The sequence below is a fragment of the Cololabis saira genome, chromosome 2 (assembly GCF_033807715.1).
Source record: "Cololabis saira isolate AMF1-May2022 chromosome 2, fColSai1.1, whole genome shotgun sequence".
NCBI classification, from domain to species: Eukaryota; Metazoa; Chordata; class Actinopteri; order Beloniformes; family Belonidae; genus Cololabis; species Cololabis saira.
In genome coordinates this window covers 33,965,385-33,986,994 of record NC_084588.1, presented here as the reverse complement: position 1 = coordinate 33,986,994, position 21,610 = coordinate 33,965,385, and the positions used below count along the sequence as shown (strand labels likewise).

The 21,610-nt window shown below is 37.3% G+C and overlaps 1 protein-coding gene across 1 annotated transcript in view; it reads left to right on the top strand.

The window, feature by feature from the left end:
• The first annotated feature begins 2,946 nt into the window (after positions 1–2,946).
• Positions 2,947–21,610, top strand: part of LOC133462838 (chromodomain Y-like protein 2) — a 54,100-nt gene continuing 35,436 nt past the window's right edge. The window contains exon 1 of the mRNA XM_061744292.1: positions 2,947–3,110. Coding sequence (XP_061600276.1) covers positions 3,087–3,110 — 24 coding nt within the window. The 5' untranslated portion in view covers positions 2,947–3,086. The remainder of the gene's footprint in view (positions 3,111–21,610) is intronic.

The window sequence follows — 21,610 nt, the reverse complement described above, 5'->3', positions numbered from 1 at the left end:
GTTTGTTTTGTGATTTTTACTTACTGAGCAGAGATTTATCTTTTTGCTTTGATATTCATTTTTGAGTTGCCCACATATATTTATCTGTTAGGGGCTTGCTCAGTGCTTTTTCTTAAACACCCTAGTACATAAAAATGCCCTGACAGATGGGATGTGTTTTAAAATGTGTAAGAGACCTGAAGCAACTGAAATGTTCTTGACAAATGTGTTTGTCAGATATCAAGCCAGCATGATGAGGGTCTCAGATGTTGAATGATATTTTCAAGGTTGCATTAAATGATTGTAAACTTTTTTTTCCCCACAATATTCAAAGTAGACACTTTTCATTACTAAATTACATAGTTCGGTCAGAATTATTTATGAAATTATACAAACCCATTGACTTTTCCATTGAAATGAGCACAACCAAAAGTGCTTATTTGTTTCCAAAGGGACAATGACGCAGTGGAGTTCTTTGTGGACGATGACCTTGAAGTGCCATTGTGATGTACAGCCCTCACAACAGTCTTCTTTGCCAATATCCAAGTATTCTTGTTGAGGTTTCATTATTACACCTAAAGTTTTGGAAGTCTTGCACTTTTGACCATGTACGAGTTTGTTTTGAGTTTATCTCCTTTTACTTTGCAACTATGGAACAAAAAGCAATTCTGGACATAGTGAAACATTTGGAAATGGCAGTAATGCTTGCTCACGTCACAGAAGCATCCTTTATCTTTGTATCTGACAAATTCCTTACCTTTTTGCCATGATGACACCCTTCTTAATACAACTTTTGGAAGTTCTTTCTTAATTGAGTGTCGAAGTCACATATGCCCAGCTCACTGAATCCTTATAAATAAGGTCAAATGCTAGATGATTGCTGATTGGTTGCTGACTGAAGTCTCTGTCATTAGATGTCATAATAAAACTAAAGATTACATTCTTGCTACTGTTTTATCAGCTTTAGTAAACTAACTTTTTTGTGTGCTAGATGATGTAGAATTTTACCATGTAAATCTTTTATTACAAGAGAGGGCCCTCACCTTTTACTGTAATACTTTTTATTGCTCTATTTATTTATGCATTCATTTATTTATTCAATATCAAACACAACAGACCATCCAGCTCTCATTGGAAATTTTACTTTAATTTGAGGAATACTGTAGGACCATCATACAGGATTAAACTTTCATCATGTGTATATATATATATATATATATATATATATATATATATATATATATATATATATATATATATATATATTCAATGTTTCTTATCCCTTTGAGACGAAAGATTTGCAGTCCATAATACAACCAAACAATAAAACTTTCTTCAGCATTTACTGTATAATTTCCTTAGAAATAAGCACCAATAACACGAATACTGCAGCATTATTCCATATAAACAGTATTTCAATTTGACCTAATATGATTATTGGATATATGCTGTATACTTAGATATTATTAGTTATGAATCATTTCAAAAGCACCTGTGCGGAACATTTACTGGGACGTTGTACAATAAGTTTGCCTACAGTATATGATATGTAACACATCAATAACATACCTGTTAGTAACCGCAATGTTTTACCATAATTGTACCATAAATAGCTAAGTTAAAACACTGACAATGTTTGTTGGTTCTCTAAGGAGCCAAATTATGGTTCTAAAATAAAAATAAGACCGTTCTGCCTCTACAGTATATTCTATTTGTCAAAATTGGTATCTTGTATGGGTGCCGCCAGAGTCCTTACAAACACCAGGAAACTGGACCACATTACACCGGTCATGAAATCACTACACTGGCTTCCAGGGAGTCAAAGGATAGAGTTTAAAATCGTACTGCTGGTCTACAAAGCACCGAATGGTCTTGGACCAAAATACATGTTTGATCTGTTAGTTCCTATGAAGCTCCCAGACCCCTGAGGTTCATCTGGATCTGGTTTGTTGTGGTTCCCAAGAACCAGAACCAAGCAAGGTGAGGCAGCGTTCAGTTATTCTGCTCCTCACCGGTGGAACAAACTTCCTGTAGACCTGAGGTCTGCTCCAACTGTCAGCTCCTTTAAATCAGGACTAAAAACATTACATTACATTACTCCTCCTGTAAAGTTAATGTTTTATTCTTGACTTTTCGTTAATAAAAAGACCTTTGAAAGAAAACATTACTGTTTACTGAAGCGTACTCTTAAATTAAATTTACCTGCTGTACTCTACTGCCCTTGCTTTTGAATAACTTGTGCTTTGTATAATTTTACCTCTTTTCTTATAATTTTATTTAATTTATTTGGTATTTAAGCGTAGCCTACTCTTCAATTAAATACTTTCTGAAAACTGCAAATGTACCTGCAGTACTCTACTGCCCTTAGTTTTCATCAACTTGTGCTTTTTATTATTTTACCTTATTTTCTCATAATTTTATTTCATTGTATTTGTTATTTACCATCTAATTGTGTCTTGCCGCTTTTAATGTTGATGTAAAGCACTTTGAATTACCTTGTGTTGAATTGTACTATATAAATAAACTTGCCCAATTGCCTTATTTTGTCTTGAGGTTCAACTGATTCTGTGATATAGTCCACAAACCATGTGAACGAACAGAATTGGTTTCGCAGCATTCCGTGGGTAATGTTGATTATTCATAGTTGCATTTATTTCCCCCCTCAATGGATCGAAAGCGAGGTTAAGTCAGGTCTGTGGCAGCAAAGTGGACAGGTAGAGTGAGCCTGAGAAACCGGGACATCTGACATGTCATCTGGTTGAGTAGTTGGGTCGCTCAGAGCTCGGAGGAGACCAGCAGCCCAGCAGGCTGAGCTTTCTGAGCTTTCTTCCTCCCAGTAACGTGAATGTTTCAGACCTCGACTCGGGTCTGGGTAAACAGCACCGCCCCGATGCTTGTTTGTTTTAAGTGCGGAGCGATCCATCGCATAGCGCCGGGCTCGATTGACACTGTCTGCTGATCTGCTACTGCGGATTGCTCAGAATAACAAGGCTGCTCGCTAATTCCTGTTTATCGGGGGGGTTTCAGCGAAACACCGAGTGAGTGAGTGTCCAAAAAAAACCCCCGACAGCCAGGGCAGGCAAGACCGCCGCGGTCCGCACCCCACCATGGCTTCAGGAGACCTCTACGAGGTAGGATAAAAGCAACGTCGGCGGAAAACGCTCTGTTATATTCACCAATAATGGAATTAGGAAGTAAAGGGAAGGGCGTCACGTATGTAAAAAAAAAAAAAAAAAAAAAGAGCCTGTCCTAAGCCCTTTAACAGGCGAAACTAACCCTTCTCAAGCTTTGCGAGGACCGGCTCGGTGTATGTACGCGTGTACTTTAAGTCGCTTCTGAAATACTTTGACATAATTCTCGTCGGCTGCGGTGGAGGAGATGTAATTGAGGGGCTGAACTCCTTCAGTCTGACGCCGAGTTGAAAGTCGGGGTAAAGTGACAGCATGGAGCATGGAGAATATCTCCAGACGGAGTGATGGGCTCCCGAGGTGCGCACACGGGCCAAAAACACACTTGGACACCGTGCCATGTACAGCGCCGAGAGTTTATTTATTTATGTATTTGGAATAATGGCAGATAAGACGACACATGAGTTGGAAACCAGTCCATGCAGTGCGTCTTTCATTGCTGGATGCGTCAATTGGTGAAATTATGACTCCCACGTTGGGTTTGTTGCGTCTAAAGACTGAATTATGGCTCTGCGTTAAATCGACGCAGAGCGTAGGGTGCGCGTCGCCGCGTACCTTACGCCGTAGGCGTTACACGTTGGTGTAACGCGGAACCATAAATCAGCCTTAAAAGTTGCCCAAATGACTGGGCTGCTTGGAAGGTCTTTCCGCCTGCAACATCACTCTGGGCCCTGCATCAGCTTTATTCATGTGCTGCCGTGGTGTCATATATTTCATTTTAGAGAGAGAGAGGGGGGATTTGAGGGGGGATTTTTTATGCTTACATATACTTTTGTTTATTCACATTTTATCAGGTTCAAGGCATGTTTCGGGTGTAAGTAGGATTCAAAACTTTGCAATCATGTATATTTCAAGTTCATTTCCACTATGTAGCATCTTCTCAAAGATTTGCCTTAAGGTATGCTCATGCATGGCCGTTAATTTTTGCTTAAACAAGTGACCTATTCTAAAGTGGGTAGTTCAAGTGATGAATTGTTTTAATCTGTAACTTGCTCTTTTGTCTCTTCCAGTTTAAAAAAAAAAAACATTTATTTTTGCATTACCAGTACAAATGCAAAATTGACATAATAGATGGATGGGCTCTACTGTGTTTTATTAATTTCAGTTCAATTTCAGTCATAATTTATTAATCACAAAGGGAAATTACATCTGATTTGATATACATATTTTTTATTTTTTTTAGGTGCTCTTATCAAGTCGACTTACTTATGCTTTTTAGTTTTCAAACAAAGTTGTACATTCTTTTTTAAAATAACCTTAAAAGTTGCCCAAATGACTGGGCTGCTTGGAAGGTCTTTCCGCCTGCAACATCACTCCGGGCCCTGCATCAGCTTTTTTCATGTGCTGCCGTGGTGTCATATGTTTCATTTTAGAGAGAGAGAGGGGGGATTTGAGTGTCTGATTAATTTCAAGGACAAAACAAATAAATATACTTAAGTGGATCGTGTTTTCCAGTGTGCATTTGTGTAGGGTTGCCACCTTTCAGAAATAGAAATAAGGTACGCCCCGATTTCAGCAGCGCAGGAGCCAAAAAAATGTTTATTTTATATGAAAAAAAAAATGCGTTTTTAAAGTTTAAAGTGCTTTAATAGCATTGAACTTGCATGACTGTACAGACAGACAACCATACCAGTAACTGAAATATCCTCCTATTCTTTGTATGTCCACATCAGCCCAGATGTATAATATAGATACAGGTGAAGAATATGGTGTAAAAGTTAATTTATTTCAATAATTCAACTAGAAAATAGTGTAAAAGTTAATTTATTTCAATAATTCAACTATAATATACAGAGCGCAGCAGGTCCTGTTGTCCCGCCACAAAGATTTTGATGGCCTTAATGTTTCCAGTGGTTTATTTTGTTCAGTATTGTTAAATTTTGTGTTGATGTGTGTGTGTGACAGACTTGTGTATGGGCCGTTAATGAAAATACGGGACAAATCGCGTCCCGTATTAGTTCAATACGGGATGCAACATTTTTTTCTCAAATAAAGGACAATTCCGTATTTTACGGGACGGGTGGCAACCCTACATGTGTCTGTCTTTTAAGCATGGCTCATCTGAAAAGAAACTTGGGGTTCCTCTTGACTGTTCATGGAGATAACATTATCTGCTCACAACACTGACAAATAATGCATGAGTGAAGCACTATATCACCTAGAAAACATATGCTAAATAAGATAAACAGTTACTATTTGCCTTAAATAAAAGAAAGCTTTTTTTCCCACTGCAACACATTTAATTTGGAATACAACAACATAGTGCAATAATGCAATTTACATGAGGCGAAGTCAAACCCCCTATTGAAGTAGTTGTGCTTAACCTTTTTAAATCATTTCTGCCAATTTGATTTCCAATATTTTGTATAAGTTGGTATCAAGCATTCTTCCACTACTCAGAGTAATGAAAGTTTGTTGCATAACATATTTGAGTCATTATTTTGTTATTGTGTGTGTGTGTGTGTGTGTGTGTGTGTGTGTGTGTGTGTGTGTGTGTGTGTGTGTGTGTGTGTGTGTGTGGAGAGGGGGGCGTATTTCTTTGTGTCAGTCAGTGTGGTTACATGCACAGCTAAATCACTATTGACAATAATCTAAGAATTTAACTGGAGTTTCCGAGAAATCCAAGTATACGGTACATGCGAAGAGAATCAAATTATAACTATTAGTTAACAAATGCGGCACATTTGAAGTAGATGTAAAAAGAGGACAACAACGTGCGAAGATATGAACGCCAGCGATGCAGCAGCTCTGTAGATTTTGTACATACTAAGCCTGATGATGTTGCATGTAAGATACACGCAATGTCTTTCTCTACTTCTTCTGCTACTTTGTTGTCATGCGATGACTTTTATTATTTACGCTTCTGCGGTATCGTCACTTCCGGAAGTGGGAATCCCAGGCCAGTAAATAGCTCGGCTAACCGTGGTTTGCGTATACATGCCAGAATAACTATTTAGAACCGCATTATCTGCCTCTAATATCTTGATTTCAAAAACTCCAGTTTGGTTCGATTACAGCCTGACTAAGGTGTAAACATGACTTTTAAAACCTTTGATACCAGTCAGACCAAGGTAATGATTTGACTTTCTTTTAGTGCATGCAAACATAGCGAGTGATGTAGCTCTGAGGAACATTGTACTTCTGTTTTAGGTGTAAATCCCAGGATGAGAATGCTTCTAATTCCATGCCAGCTTTTGGTTTGACGGTAAAACCCCTTCTGCGTGGTAACCTGTGCTTGAACTCTGTGGCCATCGGACGTTTTGTGGAACTCCATCAATGTATTGTTTTATATATTTATATATTTCAACAGCAAATTGAGACATTAACAATGGATAAGATAGACAGGCAGATAGTTGATCCATCCCAAAGGGGAAATTCAGGTGTCCATTGCCCTCAAAATTCAAACACATCAAACTCATACCGAGATTAAAGACAAAATAATAAAAAAATTATTATAAATTATCATCAAAGCAACGGTAAAGTAAACGGCTCAAAAGTCTTATGACTGCAGACTCACATAACCTTCTGAAGTGCTCAGACCTGCAGCGCCCCGACAGGATTAGGTTAGTGACAGTTTTGTTTTAGAGTAAACAAATTGATAAAACTGACACGTTTTTTTGGTTTATGCTTCGTTTGTTCACTCAGACGCACATAATCATAGTCTGTCACGACTTATGAGTGACTACAAGTATACGCACACATACATATTTGTTGGTACCCTTTTATAGAATGGAAAAATACATTTGAGAAAAAACAATGATATTCAAATGATATGCAAGCAAAAAACAAACAAAAAACCATCATAAATCTGTGGAATAAATTGTTGGTACACTTATTGCAGTGGTCTGAAATAATTAGAAATTGACAAAAGTATTGATAAATTACTGACTAGTGAAAATAGGACAGGTTTTGAATTGAGTTTCAACAGAATCAATAAGAAAAAATAAATGAATAATAAAACCGGCCTACACAAAAATGATGGGAAACTGTTTGAGGCAAACATTACAATAAAGTAATTTCATTAAACAGGTATTTTGACCCATTTCTCATGAGCAAACTTCTCCAGCTGTCTCTTGTTTGAAGGGATTCTTCTCCTGACTGCATGTTTCATCTCTTCCCACACATGTTCAGGGTTCATTGAAGGCAACTTCAGAACAGTCCAATGTGTCGTCTTAGTCATTCTTGTGTTTTTTTGTTCTGTGCTTTGACTTATTACCATGATGAAGGACCCATGACTTCCAACTGAAAAAAACTTTCTGACACTGGGCAGCACCTTTCACTCCAGAAAGCCTTGACAGTCTTGAACCCTGCCACCTTATGTCAGATGCAGCAAAGCAGCCCCAGAACATAAACAAGCCTTGTTCATATTTTGCAGTAGATAGTGTGCTTTTTCTTTGAATATTTCATTTTTACATATGTAAACATATAACTTATGTGAATTGCCAAAAAGCTCCAGTTTTGTCCCATCCGTCTTAAATGAATTTCACCAGGTTTGTGGCTTGTCAATATGCATTTTGACAAATTTATGTCTGGCACTTTTATTGCTATCAACAGTGGAGTTCTCCTTGGTCTTCTTCGATCAAGTCTGCTCTAGCTCAAACAGTGATGAATGGCTCGAGCTGACACTGATGTACCTTGACCTTGGAGTTGACCTTGAGTGTCTTTGGCAGTTTTTCTCTTTTACCACCATTCATATAACCAGATCCTCAGTTTGTCATACATTTTCCTCTCTTGCCCACATCCAGGGAGGTTGGCTGCAGACTTGTGGACCCCAAGCTTCTGAATAAAAATTGCAACTGTAGTCACAGGAAGATCAAGCTTTGTGGAGATGGTTTTTTCAGCCTTTAGCTTTAACATACTTGCCTGTAATTGTCTTTCTGATTTCCTCAGACAACCATTTGCTTTTTCTGATCCATTTTCAGTGTGGTAGATGATGATGCCAAACAGCAGGTGACAACTGTTCATCCTTTAAATAGTTAGACTGTCTAACTGCAAGATTGAAGACACTTGTGATGCTAATTACAGGACACAGTTTAGTTTAACATGTCACTGTCGTCAAATTATTTTCAATCTTTTCTAAGGGTACCAGGTAATTTGTCAGGGCCAGTTTCATTCGATTATTATTATTATTATTATTATTATTATTATTATTATTATTATTATTATTATTATTATTATTATTATTATTATTATTATTATTATTATTATTATTATTATATTTTAATTAAACAAATAAAATAACTGATTTAAACCAATAAATAAAAATAGCCTACACATGCACAATCTTACACACAATCCTTCTTGTCAATTTATGGTTTGTTTTTGAGTGCATTAAGTTTTGTTGCAGCTGTAGGATAAAAAACTGTCTCTGAATCGATTAGTTCTTGTTTTTATTTTTATTTTCCGTCTACCTGAAGGCAACAGAGTGTCCCGGGTGAGAAGTGTCTTTTGGGATATTGCTTTTTTAAGACAGCGGTTGGTGTGTAAGTCCGTGTTTAGTTAGTTTCATTTTATTTAAATGACCGTTGTGGGTTATTCTTTCTGTATCTGGGTTTTTTTTATGCTTACATATACTTTTGTTTATTCACATTTTATCAGGTTCAAGGCATGTTCCGGGTGTAAGTAGGATTCAAAACTTTGCAATCATGTATCTTTCAAGTTCATTTCCACTATGTAGCATCTTCTTAAATATTTGCCTTAAGGTATGCTCATGCATGGCCGTTTTACATTTTTGCTTAAACAAGTGACCTATTCTAAAGTGGGTAGTTCAAGTGATGAATTGTTTTGCTCTGTAACTTGCTCTTTTGTTTCTTCCAGTTTAAAAAAAAACATTTATTTTTGCATTACCAGTACAAATGCAAAAGTGATATAATAGATGGATGGGCTCTACTGTGTTTTATTAATTTCAGTTCAATTTCAGTCATAATTTATTAATTACAAAGGGAAATTACATCTCATTTGATATACATATTTTTTATTTTTTTTAGGTGCTCTTATCAAGTCGACTTACTTATGCTTTTTAGTTTTCAAACAAAGTTGTACATTCTTTTTAAAATAACAATTACCAGTCCAGCATTTGCATTTTAAGCCAATCAAAGTACACTTTCATCAGCGATGATCACTGTACACCTCTTCAGTTGTGGTCCCCCTTATGCTAATTATCCTGAGATAGGAGCAGAAATATAGCCTAAAGTAACTACTATTGTGCTGAGGTACTGTGGTGTATACTTAGAGACACACAAATAATCACTTCACACAACAGGAATAAGAGCAAAGAAAAAGTAACATGGTATTAAGTAAAAGGGCTAGTGCCAATAATTTGCTGCATAAAGGGTAAATAGATTACACCATTAGTATGCAAATGGCTACCACTAGTATTTGACAGACTAAGGAAAATTAAGTTCCTCTGGTCTGTTCACCAAAGCATCTTCTAACTGATGCGCAAAATGGAAACTGTAGCTAGAAATAAAAGTTCCTGAACTTTTGCATGTGTATCTTGCAGGAATGTCTAACATAGCCCTTTGAAGAGGTCAGTTAGTCTCTTTCCCTTGGCTTCATTTATTTAAGAGGTATCTCTGAATTTAAAAAATATTAAAAAATAAATAAATAAGTGAAATAAATTCCTGTAAGGCCTTAATATGGGTTATCTTTGTGAAAATGACAAAGCTTAATAATTTACTTTTAGAATAAGTCTTATTCTACTGAGAGAGATGAACAGGCTAAGGGGAGGAAACAAACTACAGGCTAATTCCTTTTCATTTTAGTTACTATTTGACACCATTAATATTAGGGGTGTAACGGTACACAAAAATCACGGTTTAGTACATACCTCGGTTTTGAAGTCGCGGTTCAGTTAATTGTTCGGTAAAGTAAAGGAGGAAAAAAAAAAAATCGCTTTTTTATTTAATTTCCATCTTTTGTAAACAGCAATTTATAAATTTTCTTATAAAAAGAAAGAAAAAAATTTATATTTTTTATATATATATATATATATATATATATATATATATATATATATATATAGGAATAAAAAATAGAATACTGCTTAAATCTATTACCAAATCCTTCAATTAATAACATATTCTGAAATTAAACAAAATATAAAACGTGTTTAAAATCTCAACAACTGAGTATATAAAAACACCAGTGGCATTAGGTATTGCTTAAGCCTGATCTGAATTACTGGCAAATACCTGTTTAAATGTCAAAGGTAGTTGCGTTAACACGGTGCTGAGTTTTTAGCTCTGCAGCGGCAATATTCACATTCATGTGGTGTCATTTCAAATGCGTTGAACCAGAAACATGCCCGATTGCTGGTGAAAAATGTCGGCACACTGCTTTCGTCTTATCTGCTTGTCTTTGTCCGTCGTTGTTTTTCACTGGGGAAACCAGTGTTCCCAAACAGGAGACCTTGAAGATAAGATAAGGCAAACTTCCACTCCACCACTTAAAATTTGAAGTATGTTTTGCGCGCAAAACAAACCTGTTAACTAGCTACTGTTAGACAGTCCAGTATCGAAACGTTTCAGTATGAATGCCTGTACTGTTACACGCCTAATTAATATACATCATCTAGCCGTGGTATAATTTACACTGAAATTGCGTTTCAACTGCCATTGTCCTTATAATATTAAAATATTTAATCTTAGTTTTCTTTGCAGTTTATTTTTACCTGCACCAGTAGCATGATAGCCATTGGTTGAGCCGGCTGTCAATCAGTCATATTAGAAATATAAAAAGATTCACCCCCCCTCAGAGTTTTCATGAATGTGAAATCAAATAATTTAGACCAAAATATTTTTTTGAACCAGGCTGTAAATATGTTTATTTCTGTTCTAAAGTTGGAAATTTTAACACAGGAGTCAATAGAGATTGACTGAGTTTTGTAGCCAGCCTCCAGCAGTCAACCGAGGAACTGCAACGATTGTTAGTTCTGCATGAGCGTCAATCCAGAAGTTAGATGGTTGGTGCTTGGATTCTATCCACTAACCACTTGGCAGTCCTCTCTTTCTTTCCTCTGACTCACAGTGTAGGGTTTGACACAATGACAGTAACTTGAATTGTCAAGCTACTCGCTGGAGATTAGATTAAAAAAATGTTGAAGAGTGATGAATGTGTTTTTAGAGTGCAACCGTTACAATCAATTCAGATCCCAAATCACAACAGTAAATCACACCTTATTTCCTGACTATGATTCGCAACTAAAGCGCTGCAACGCTACTGTGCTTAAATCCAGCCATGGGAACAAGTTGAAAAGAGGGGTTTAATGTGACTGTTGCGTTCGCAAGCAGTTATGGAAAACTGTGGCTTTGCAGGCCTGCCTTCTTGAAGGAAAAAAAAATGTATCGCTGCAGACATGCAAAGTTAGGTATCCCATGAATGATGATGATGAACCACGTGAGCTGGGGCTCAGTCATGGACAGCCCTGGCGCAATTTAATCTCGAGCTACCACTAAGCTAATTGCTGGGCATTTGGGGTAGTTGGTATGCAATATCATCAATACTATTCTGGAAATGGATTTTACTGTAACTTTTGATGTTTTTATCTTTGTGTGAGTGCAGATTTTACCCATGTTGACCACTAAATTAGAAGCAGAGGATGGCTGTTCAATACTTTGGGTTTTCTCAGCAGATGTGCAAGCTCGCAATGTTCAGATTATGTGGTGGCAAAAGTAACCCCTTACGAAGTGGAATTAGCAGAGCTTTCTTGAAAGATTAAAAAAAAAAAAGATTTTGATGAGAAAATATGAAACAGATGTACAGTAGACATAATGAAGCATGGAAAGCAGCTGAATTTATATGAGCTTCAGAAGATCACAATCATTTGAAAATCTATCACATAAGGGTCCTTGCGTTTGTGTCCGAAACCCAAGTACTCTGAACAATTGGCTTCCTCAATTCTCAGCCATAGTCGGATTTTAAATATGACGACAGTTAACAAAGATAACTCCTGTCCATTAAATGGTTAAACATTGTTGTGCTTGCTTCATATGAATGGTTGAAGTTAACCTTCCACTTTGCATAGGTCCACACTAGCTGCCTGAAGGGAGCATGCCCATTTTTTTTGTGGACAAAAAGATCTGATAATCAATTCCTATTTATCAATCCGAACTGTGTCACTTAAGTGTCTGGTCTCGGTTTTGGATGTGTATCTGAAAAATGGACATGTGACATGAATAAGAATATGCTGTCATTGATCTGAAAAAGTGTTGCACCCAGTTCAGCATACTGAGACATCCTTCATTGTTGGAATGTGTATGACAACCAACAAGTTTCAATGTGATTTCACGAAAGATCCTTTCAAAAACTGATACTCCCTAGCATTTTAGCAGTGAATTGCCTGGCGGCACCTCCACCTCAATATGGAACTTCAAAAGGTAAAGGATGATGTCAAAAGGAGAGGCATTTAAGATGTAGTGAAGGCATTAGAGAGGAACAGCAAATGCTTTGATTGATAATGTTGGATTGTAAATTAAAGAAAAGTTGTGTGAGGAGGAAGTAGTCTGTACATCCTTTGAACGAGTGTAGCAGAGAAGCAGAAAAGCAAAGTGCTGGAAATGATGCAGCAAACTGAGCTCGGTGGAGGGGGGTTTGCGTAGACGGGGAGCCTCTGCTTTGTGACACAATTGATTCCTCGGAGAAGAATTAATCAGGCTTAACGGTATGATATATTCTTTTCGTTTTATGATAAAGGAGAAGAAGTCAGTAAACTACACATTTTTAGAGCCATTACTGAGAACATTGACTTATTTTTCTTGATCAGTTTATATTTTCGAACATTTTAGACAATTGGACAAGCGCCTTACTTTTTCGCGATGGCATTTCAATGTTGGGTCGTTTTCATTTTTGACATGTGGGCACCCACATCTCGACAGCAAATATCAGTCGATCTTCTCTTTCATCCTTTCATAAGTAGCAGGGCAGGACTTTGCAGCTGTGATGACTTCCAAATGAGGTTGGAGTTCTGCCTAAGTAAACTCTTCTGCTTCATTATAGTGTCTTTTATTCAATTCATTCTCTTACTGTTGGTACAAAATATGCATGCAGACAGGTATTTGGTCACATACATGCCGTTTCAGGGGACTGCTGCATTCTACTGAATGTCTCAGGCAACACAGCATACTGTACCAGGGGGATTTCAAGGTTTCACATGATTTTCTTATTCAGCCCAAATGGCTAAGAATGAGAATTTTTTTCTCCAAAGCAGAAGAACATCTTGACATTACACATAGCTTTCCAGGACGATGTTGTAAAATAGGGTTTTGGTTAATAGGTGTCTTTTTGAGCTTTGTGTTAAAAAATACATATTATAGAAAGAAAAGGGTGTGAATTAGATGAAGCAAGCACAGAGGGACTTTTGAATATCCAAACAGTGATCTACAGGGCAGAGTGTGCTCAGCTGATGCTGATTCATACTTCGATGTTTGCTGTCATTATTTGAACGTTTTATAAATAGGTAAATGCTTGACTCCAAATCCAACATTCAATCTCTAAGGCTGCACCAAGTGCTTTGTGGAGATGTCATTGTGAGCTCTTGCAGTGTTTTTTTTTTGGGGGGTGTGGGTTGTCAGCTAACTTGGTCATTTTTAGATCAGGTTTAGGATGTCTGACTTTTAAACCCAGCAGCAAGCCAAAATCCCAAGGAATGTCAGGTCTTGTTTGACAGAGGCCCATAACCTCATGCTGCTCATTTTGCTAATCAGACTTAGAATACAGGCTTGTACAGGTAGATGTAGTTTCTTCATAACCATTTGTGGAATAATTACATCAGGGGTTCCCAAACTCTGTGCTGGGGTCCTCTTCTGGTTTAACATTTCTGAAACACCAGACAGGTGTCCAGGAAGATGTTCAGGTAGCATTCTAACGAGATGCCTAAACCACCTCAGCCCCTGTACCTGTAGCGCAGAAGCGCCTCTACTCCAAGTCCGTTGCAAAGGACCAAACTTCTCATCCACCTCTAAGGGAGGGTGCAGTGACCCTGTGGACAAAACTAATTTCATCCACTTGTCTCTGAGATCTTTTTCTTTTGACCACTGTTCATAGTTTGTGACCAAAGGGGAGGCTAGGAACGTAGACTAAGACATGAGTCAAAACATCTTTCAACATTATAAGCAAACTGCTGATGTCAAGCATGTGCAAGATAGAACAATTTACGGCTCCTTAGGTCTATTGTCTACTGTATGCGTGATCATATTGTAGAAGCATTAGGACTTTCGCCTCTCCAGCTGAGCAGTACAAGTTAAATGATGGTTTACTGAATGAAGCACAGTTAAACTTCCTCTTTTAAAAATGCATTAAACATGGATATTGAACTGTAAAACTGCAGTGTTGAAGTAACATTTTACACATGCAAAACATACACACATGTACACACATCTGTGGCTGATTTAGTTGAAAGTTAAAGATACTGTGACCAGTACCAGTGGTACTGGTGAGCCTGTCCTAAGGGCTGTAGCAATCAGTAACTTTACCTATAGGTCCCATCAGAAATAGAAGCACACACATACTCCACTCTTTGGAGTCTATGGAGCTGTGCTCCATACCATGGAGAGTGTCAAAGCCAGTATCAAATTAGCACCATGTCAATTTACAGCAGAGAAGCTCCTTATGTCAATGTCAGAGTGCCAAAATATGATTGTCGCAGTCATGTTTAACAGAAGTCAGGTGTTAATGTCTGTTCCTTTCTTATCATATATGATAGAGTTGTTAATGTCGTCAACAACTTTAATAATGTACTACCTTACAGAAATTCCAATGATGTCGTACAAAAGCATTACATTTATCGTAGATGTGATACCTAACTACCGAGACCCATTTTTGAAGTGGATTGTAAATTCATTTATTTCTATTGCAAAGTTGGACATTTTAAGATGGGAGTCGATGGAGATTGACTCGCTTTTGGAGTCAGGAATGGATGAAAGACCGGGGAAAAAAATGGTTTTGGAACTTATTTTCTATGAATTTTTCCTAACCATCATGCTAGTTCATTTAATAGGTTGGGGGGTGTACAAAACACCAATAATGTGATAATAAACAGATTTAATGGTTATGATTGCAGCTTGAAAAATAAACCAGCATACAACATCATCAGGAAGCATGACTTCAAAATGTATCGATTGTGTATTACAGCAAAAAGAAGTACAATGAAATGAGCACAGATCTGAAGCATATGTTATATTTTGTGGAGGCCTTTGGCGTTTTTCCCCATTTTGAGCTACTTTTTGTTTTAACTTCATGTATTTTTGGAAAATTTTGCATCCTTTTATTTCCAGCACATGGTGACCTGGTGGTACGTTTCCATGATGTACATATTGGATAAACTTTATGCTGCAAAACATACAGTAAAGAACATAAACGTACTAACTTGTGAAGATGCAAAATTAAGGTTGTTGAATAATTGAAATGTGAGTTTAGATGAATATGTAGACATAAAAATGTTCAATTATGTAAACTGAAAGTAAAAACAATTATTTAAAAAACAGGTGTTATAACTAGGCATTTTTATGTAATTGTCTAAATATATAACTATTTTACATTCAAAATTATTTCTATCCCGCTATTTCTGCCACTGAAAAAAGCACTCCAGAGAGCAACAAATCTAACTTTGTTCATTATTATTTTTTTCTGCTTCTTGTTCTTTCTCTTCTTTTGTTACATCTTCTTCATCATCTGGTGCCGCTGCTTCTTTTTCATCCTCTGCTGTTTCTACTTCTCCATCTCTTTTTGCTGCATCTTCTTGTGCTGTGGCTTGTTCTTCTTCCTCTGCTTCTGCTTCTTTGCTCTTCTTTTCTGTCATTCTTGATATATTCACGTGAATACGCATTAGATCTGCATAGGTAGATGTGATTTCTGAGGGCACAATCATTTATCAAAATAAAGCACATGACACATGCAATGCAGTGCGTATAAATCAATTTTGTATAAGATAGATGGATAGATAGATAAACGTTATTACAGACTCAAGGTCCAGAAAAAAGCTAAAAATAAAAACAAACATACCGTACATTGTTATAAGAGACAACTTTACCAGTGTTTGCTCAGAGCGGCATATAGCACTAAACTTAACATTTGACAACAGCAAGATTATTTTCACCTGCCAATGGATTTAAAAATAAGATCCCTCAGGTTACACTGTAAAGAGCTGATTCGCATCGCCGCAAACATTTCGCACTCATCTATACACACACGCCAAACAATTATAAACTAGTTTTTCTAATACTTTAGAAAAACATGGTAGGATAGATATCGGTCTATGATTGGAAAATAAGATGAACAAATAAATGATAAAAGATGTATGTCATGTGTATTTTGAAAAAATTGGTACAGTTAGGAAGGAGATGAGACCAACTTCATATCCAGATTTCATATTATGCAATACACTACCACTTACCTACACTAATTGGCTTTTCCGAAAAATAGAGTTAAGATCATTTTTAGTCCAATTTTGTTTATTCATACAGTGCCTGTTCAAAAATATGATCTTATGGCACTTAACAGTGAAATTAAAAAAGTTAAAAACAACTCCCATTAAATAGTCCAACTCAGTTCTGTTACCTTCAGATTAAATCCACTTTGTTATAATTCACTCCATTCCAGTTCAGTCCAATTCATTAGGATTGAGTTCACATACTATATCACAAACTATTAAAAAGTAGAATACCACAGAAAACCAACAGATTGCACCAAACCTTCACTCTAGAGTACATTTGTGGCGATGCCTGAGTGAAAATCACATCACCATAGTCTAGAACAGAGATCAAGGTTGCCTTGACCAGCGTCGATTTAGATGACAAAGCAAAACTTTATTCTGAAATAAAATCTCAACTTCAGCATTAATCTTTAAACCAGATACTAAACATTAGACACTAAAGACAGATGGTCATTGATTTAAAAAACCCAAGATATTTAAAATAAGACATGCATTCTACCAAAGAAGTTTGTAAGTTGGTGATGGAGGGAGGATTTACTGAGAATTTTTGGCATCAGAGATAAACATACTTAGATTTGTCAGGGTTTAAAATTTGTTGATGTGTATATATATGTGCAGCAAGTTTACATTGCATGCAACTAATTGCTTGCCTAACACAAAACCCCATTCATTTTCTATGGAAAGTGAGGAGGCATGTTTATTGAATATGCAAACAATATACATTGTTTTACAGTCCAAAAACATACATGCTAGGTTGATTATAATTCTAAATTGCCTGTAGGTGTGAATGTGAGCGTTCATGGTTGTTTGTCTATATATGTGGCCCTGTCCAGGGTGTATCCCTGAGCTGGGATAGGCTGTTGGAGACCGCCGTCACCCTGTACAGGATTAAATGGGTATAGAAAATGGATGGATAGGATAGTTACAACAGCTACCAGAAAACAGGCTTGGCTATATGAAGGGATGACATTGAGTTCTCCTGGCAGTGTTGGTCCACAAAGTCAGCTCTACACAGCAGAGACTAGAATGAGTTACCAGCTGTTATGCATAAATCAGTCCTATCTCTTAATATACTACAAGTTGTTAAAGTCAGTTTCAGAGCACCCATGTGAAATATTATGGTTGGTAAAAATGTCTGTCTATGAAGGAAAAGTGTGATTTTTACCAATTTACTTTTGTCTCCTCATCTGGAGCACCCATGTTGAAAATAAGTATGTGTATCCATGTGTTGTGTTCCCATCATTGTTGACCAGGGCACGGACATACCTGTGAATACTGCAGTCATCTCAAGCTTGATTAAACACCAACACCCAGCTGTAAACCCTTGATTGCAGTTGTATACCCTTTACGACTGCAATCACTTGCCAACTGGAAGAAGGGCTTATGAGAGACCCCATTCAACTAATCAAGCAGGTTTGACTGTAGTGCCTGTTTAACAGTTATCTGATAGGTTTGTTTAAAAAAAAAATTAAATAAAAAATGTCTCATGTTGTTGCAAATAACCAGAAAGTAGCAGTGCAAAACCTTTTTCACACCAAGGCAGCAAACATGCTGCTGTGCTCCAAAACCCATTCATTTCAACGGCTTGCATGCCCAATGAGACATTTTTCACTGCCTTTACACAAACTGCATGTGTTTTTCTCAGTGGCCGCACTAGACGCAAACTAGGTCAAAGTTCAATCTGGGTTAACTTTGACCTCTGCATAGTGTGAGATATAACAGCAATACCGCAAGATACGAGGCATCCTTCCAGGATGGTGACTTAGACGGAAGTAAATTTTAAACTGATCACTGTGGAAACAGAGCTCCCTCACAAGCCTGAATTTATAAAACTCTCCCCTGGAACCAAAAGCCTCATATACAGACCCCCACCCCCCGCCTACCAAAATTGTGCAAGGTTTTGAAAACTGTGGCTTGCTCTCTAATCTGTGACTACCAGGCAACTCGTGCCTTCTAACCAGCAGTAAGCAAAGCGCAGGTTGCATTTGTTGTGCAAGGGGCATTGGATGCAGTGGACTTTCCAAAGAATGTGCTTTTTTTTCTAGTCTAGTTTTCCACTGATGATTGTCTTCAACAAGGCCACAATAACCTCAATAGATTTTATCACTTGAAACCTCTATGAGACAAAACTTAAAACGTTGGAAGCTTGGTAAGGAGGGGTGTACTTTTCCTCTATATCTGACTCTGTAGGGTTGAGTAGGGGGTTGGATTTTGTCCCAGCTATCCCCGGCTGACAGGTGGGGTACACAGGTCAACAGTGGCTATATTTCTAGCAAGTTCAAGCACAGCTAAGCTTCCATTGTTTTTGCTGACTTGACAGAAGCTAAAACTGTGCTGGATAATGGAGACTAGTAATGGCTAGAACTTTGTTTGTTAAGCCTACATTTCATTTTCAGTTTGTGTCTTGCATCGAAAGTGACAATTAGGGGTCATTTGATGTTTTTTCAGCTCAGAATACTATAGACAGATCATTTTATGTCAAATGTATTAAGTTAAGTAAGTATATGAATATAATGGAGTGACAAATGTAAAGAAAAAGGTTAGTGATTAAAATCTTGGTTCCGCAAGAGTATGGTGCTGGCAGACAAATGAACCAAATGAATACTTGTCTGCTATTAATGCTAACGTGCTCAGAGCATAAAGCCTGTAGACTTTAAACATGATAGATATAAAAATGATAGCCAACTTAAGTAGTGTGGTTATCTCGTATAACAAAAGATATGAGGAAATACAGTAAGATTTTGAGCACTTTTATTCTTTTGTCAGATAAAAAGAAGATAAAGAAGAAATTTAGCCATGTTTCCTTTCTTTATAATGTGAGAGTTTTCTGTAAAAGTGATTTAAAAATACAAGTTAATAGCTAAATGTACGTGCGGTGTAGTGTTTTGACAGTCATCGGTTTTTATAAGAGGTGTTGGGCACACTGATTTTGGACCTTCATAGATAATGCCGGGGCGGCAGTAGCTCAGGTGGTAGAGCGGGTCGTCCAATGATCGGAAGGTCGGCGGTTTGAATCCCGCTCCGTCCCAGTTTGCTGTCGTAGTGTCCTTGGGCAAGACACCTTACCCACCTTGCCCCGTGTGAATGTGTATGAATGTTTGGTGGTGGTCGGAGGGGCCATTTGGCACAATATGGCAGCCACGCTTCTGTCAGTCTGCCCCAGGGCAGCTGTGGCTACAAAACATAGCTTATGTGTATGAATGAATAATGATCTCTGTAAAGCACTCTGGGTGCCTTGAAGGGCGCTATATAAAACCAAGACATCATTATTAAAAGAAACTTGGCATTTTTCATTGCTGCTCCAAATTGGTGGTCCTGCACCACTTAGTATAATTAATGCAACACGCTTCTTCTGCCTAACCATGACAGGAACCACCTTCAAGTATTTTTGGTACCCATAAAACCAATAATGCAGTCGTTCCCAAACTTTTTCTGGTGGGTCGCCCTTTGGTTTATAAGAACCTTTCTGAACATGCGCATGAACAACACCCTGTCAAACAAGCCTTGTCAAAAACCTGTCTATTATGCTCTTGGGTTATTCTGGAGTCTCTTGGGTCCCTCACAAGAGGCCTCTCCAACTAATTAATCAACCTTTTATATAGTAAATAATCTGAATCTGAAAAAAAATGTGCATATATTTTTTTTTTAATCGTGCAAATTTGTATTTTATAAAAAAAAAAATATAATATAAAAATATATCACCATTGGACACCAATCGCAAATTGTTGCGATTCAAAGTTGGTCGGACCTTGGGGGTGCCCCCTTCTGGCTTGGGGCCCCGAACATTTGCCTGGTATGCCAGTTGGCAAGCGGCGCTTCTGATTACGCTAGCAGTGTCCAAGCATTAATTTTTTTCATTCATTCATACTGAACCACCTTCTACAATGGCTCTGCCCCCCCATCTAGGGGTTGCGCCCCCCACTCTGGGAACCACTGCACTAATCGATGATTACATTTTTTTGTTTGCTTATTGCTGATGGTTTATTCTCAGCACATGCTGATGATGCTACTCTAAAATCGATCATAACCTACGATTCAGAGGGTCATCGTACAGCACTGTTTCCCAATTCCAATCTCAATTCTCCTTAACTGATAACCTCTGCAATCAGACTACCTAACAAGAAAACTTCACACATTACCTCCATACATATGCACTAAAAAAATAGAACATAAAATAAACCAAATCTTTGCACAAAAAATCTTACTATTGCACATTTTCATATACTTGAAGCTTGAACCATCAGCTTGGTCCACACAAGTCTGTTAATGACTCATCCATTTGATTCAGGTTTGTAAGAACAGGGGGACATCTAAAACATTCAGGGCAGTGGCCCCTTGAGGACTGGAATTGGGGAACACTGTCCCACAGCCTACACATACCATTCTTGATGTAGTACTGAAGATTAAGCCAATTTAAGTCTTACAGTGTGTGATGTAATAATCAGAAATGGTTCAATGTATATATAGGAACCCTTTGAGAAAATTTGTTTCCTGCATTGGGTATTCTCTATAACTAAATCTTAATTTCTAGGCATCATGCATTTTTAAACATTTCTGAGTGCACAGATTCATCATCCTCTTCCCTACCTTCTCTTCTTTTTTCTTGCCCTTTATGCATTGCAAAATGTAACATTATTTGGGACAGTAAGCTGACTAATTCTCTTTTTTTTCCCTTCTTGTCTTTGACACCCCTGCAACTCACCCATAAAAGGCTGTTTATGCTTGTTATTACATGCAGCACATCTGAGAATATAATGAGTTATTACACTAGCTATACTGACTCCTTTGATGAAACCTTTTAGCAATTTGAATGTAATGGCCAAAACCCACACTCAGAATGTCTTGACTATCAGCGTAATACAGTGAAAAGCTTTTCTTCTTTTCTACTTTATGATGGATAAAAGTTCTTTAATCTAATATCCCTCATTATTATTTTTGTAATTTAATAGTACATCCCCCCTTTTTTCTCCCCCTTTCTTTCCTTTTTGTTCTTCTTTTTTTATTTTATTTTTTT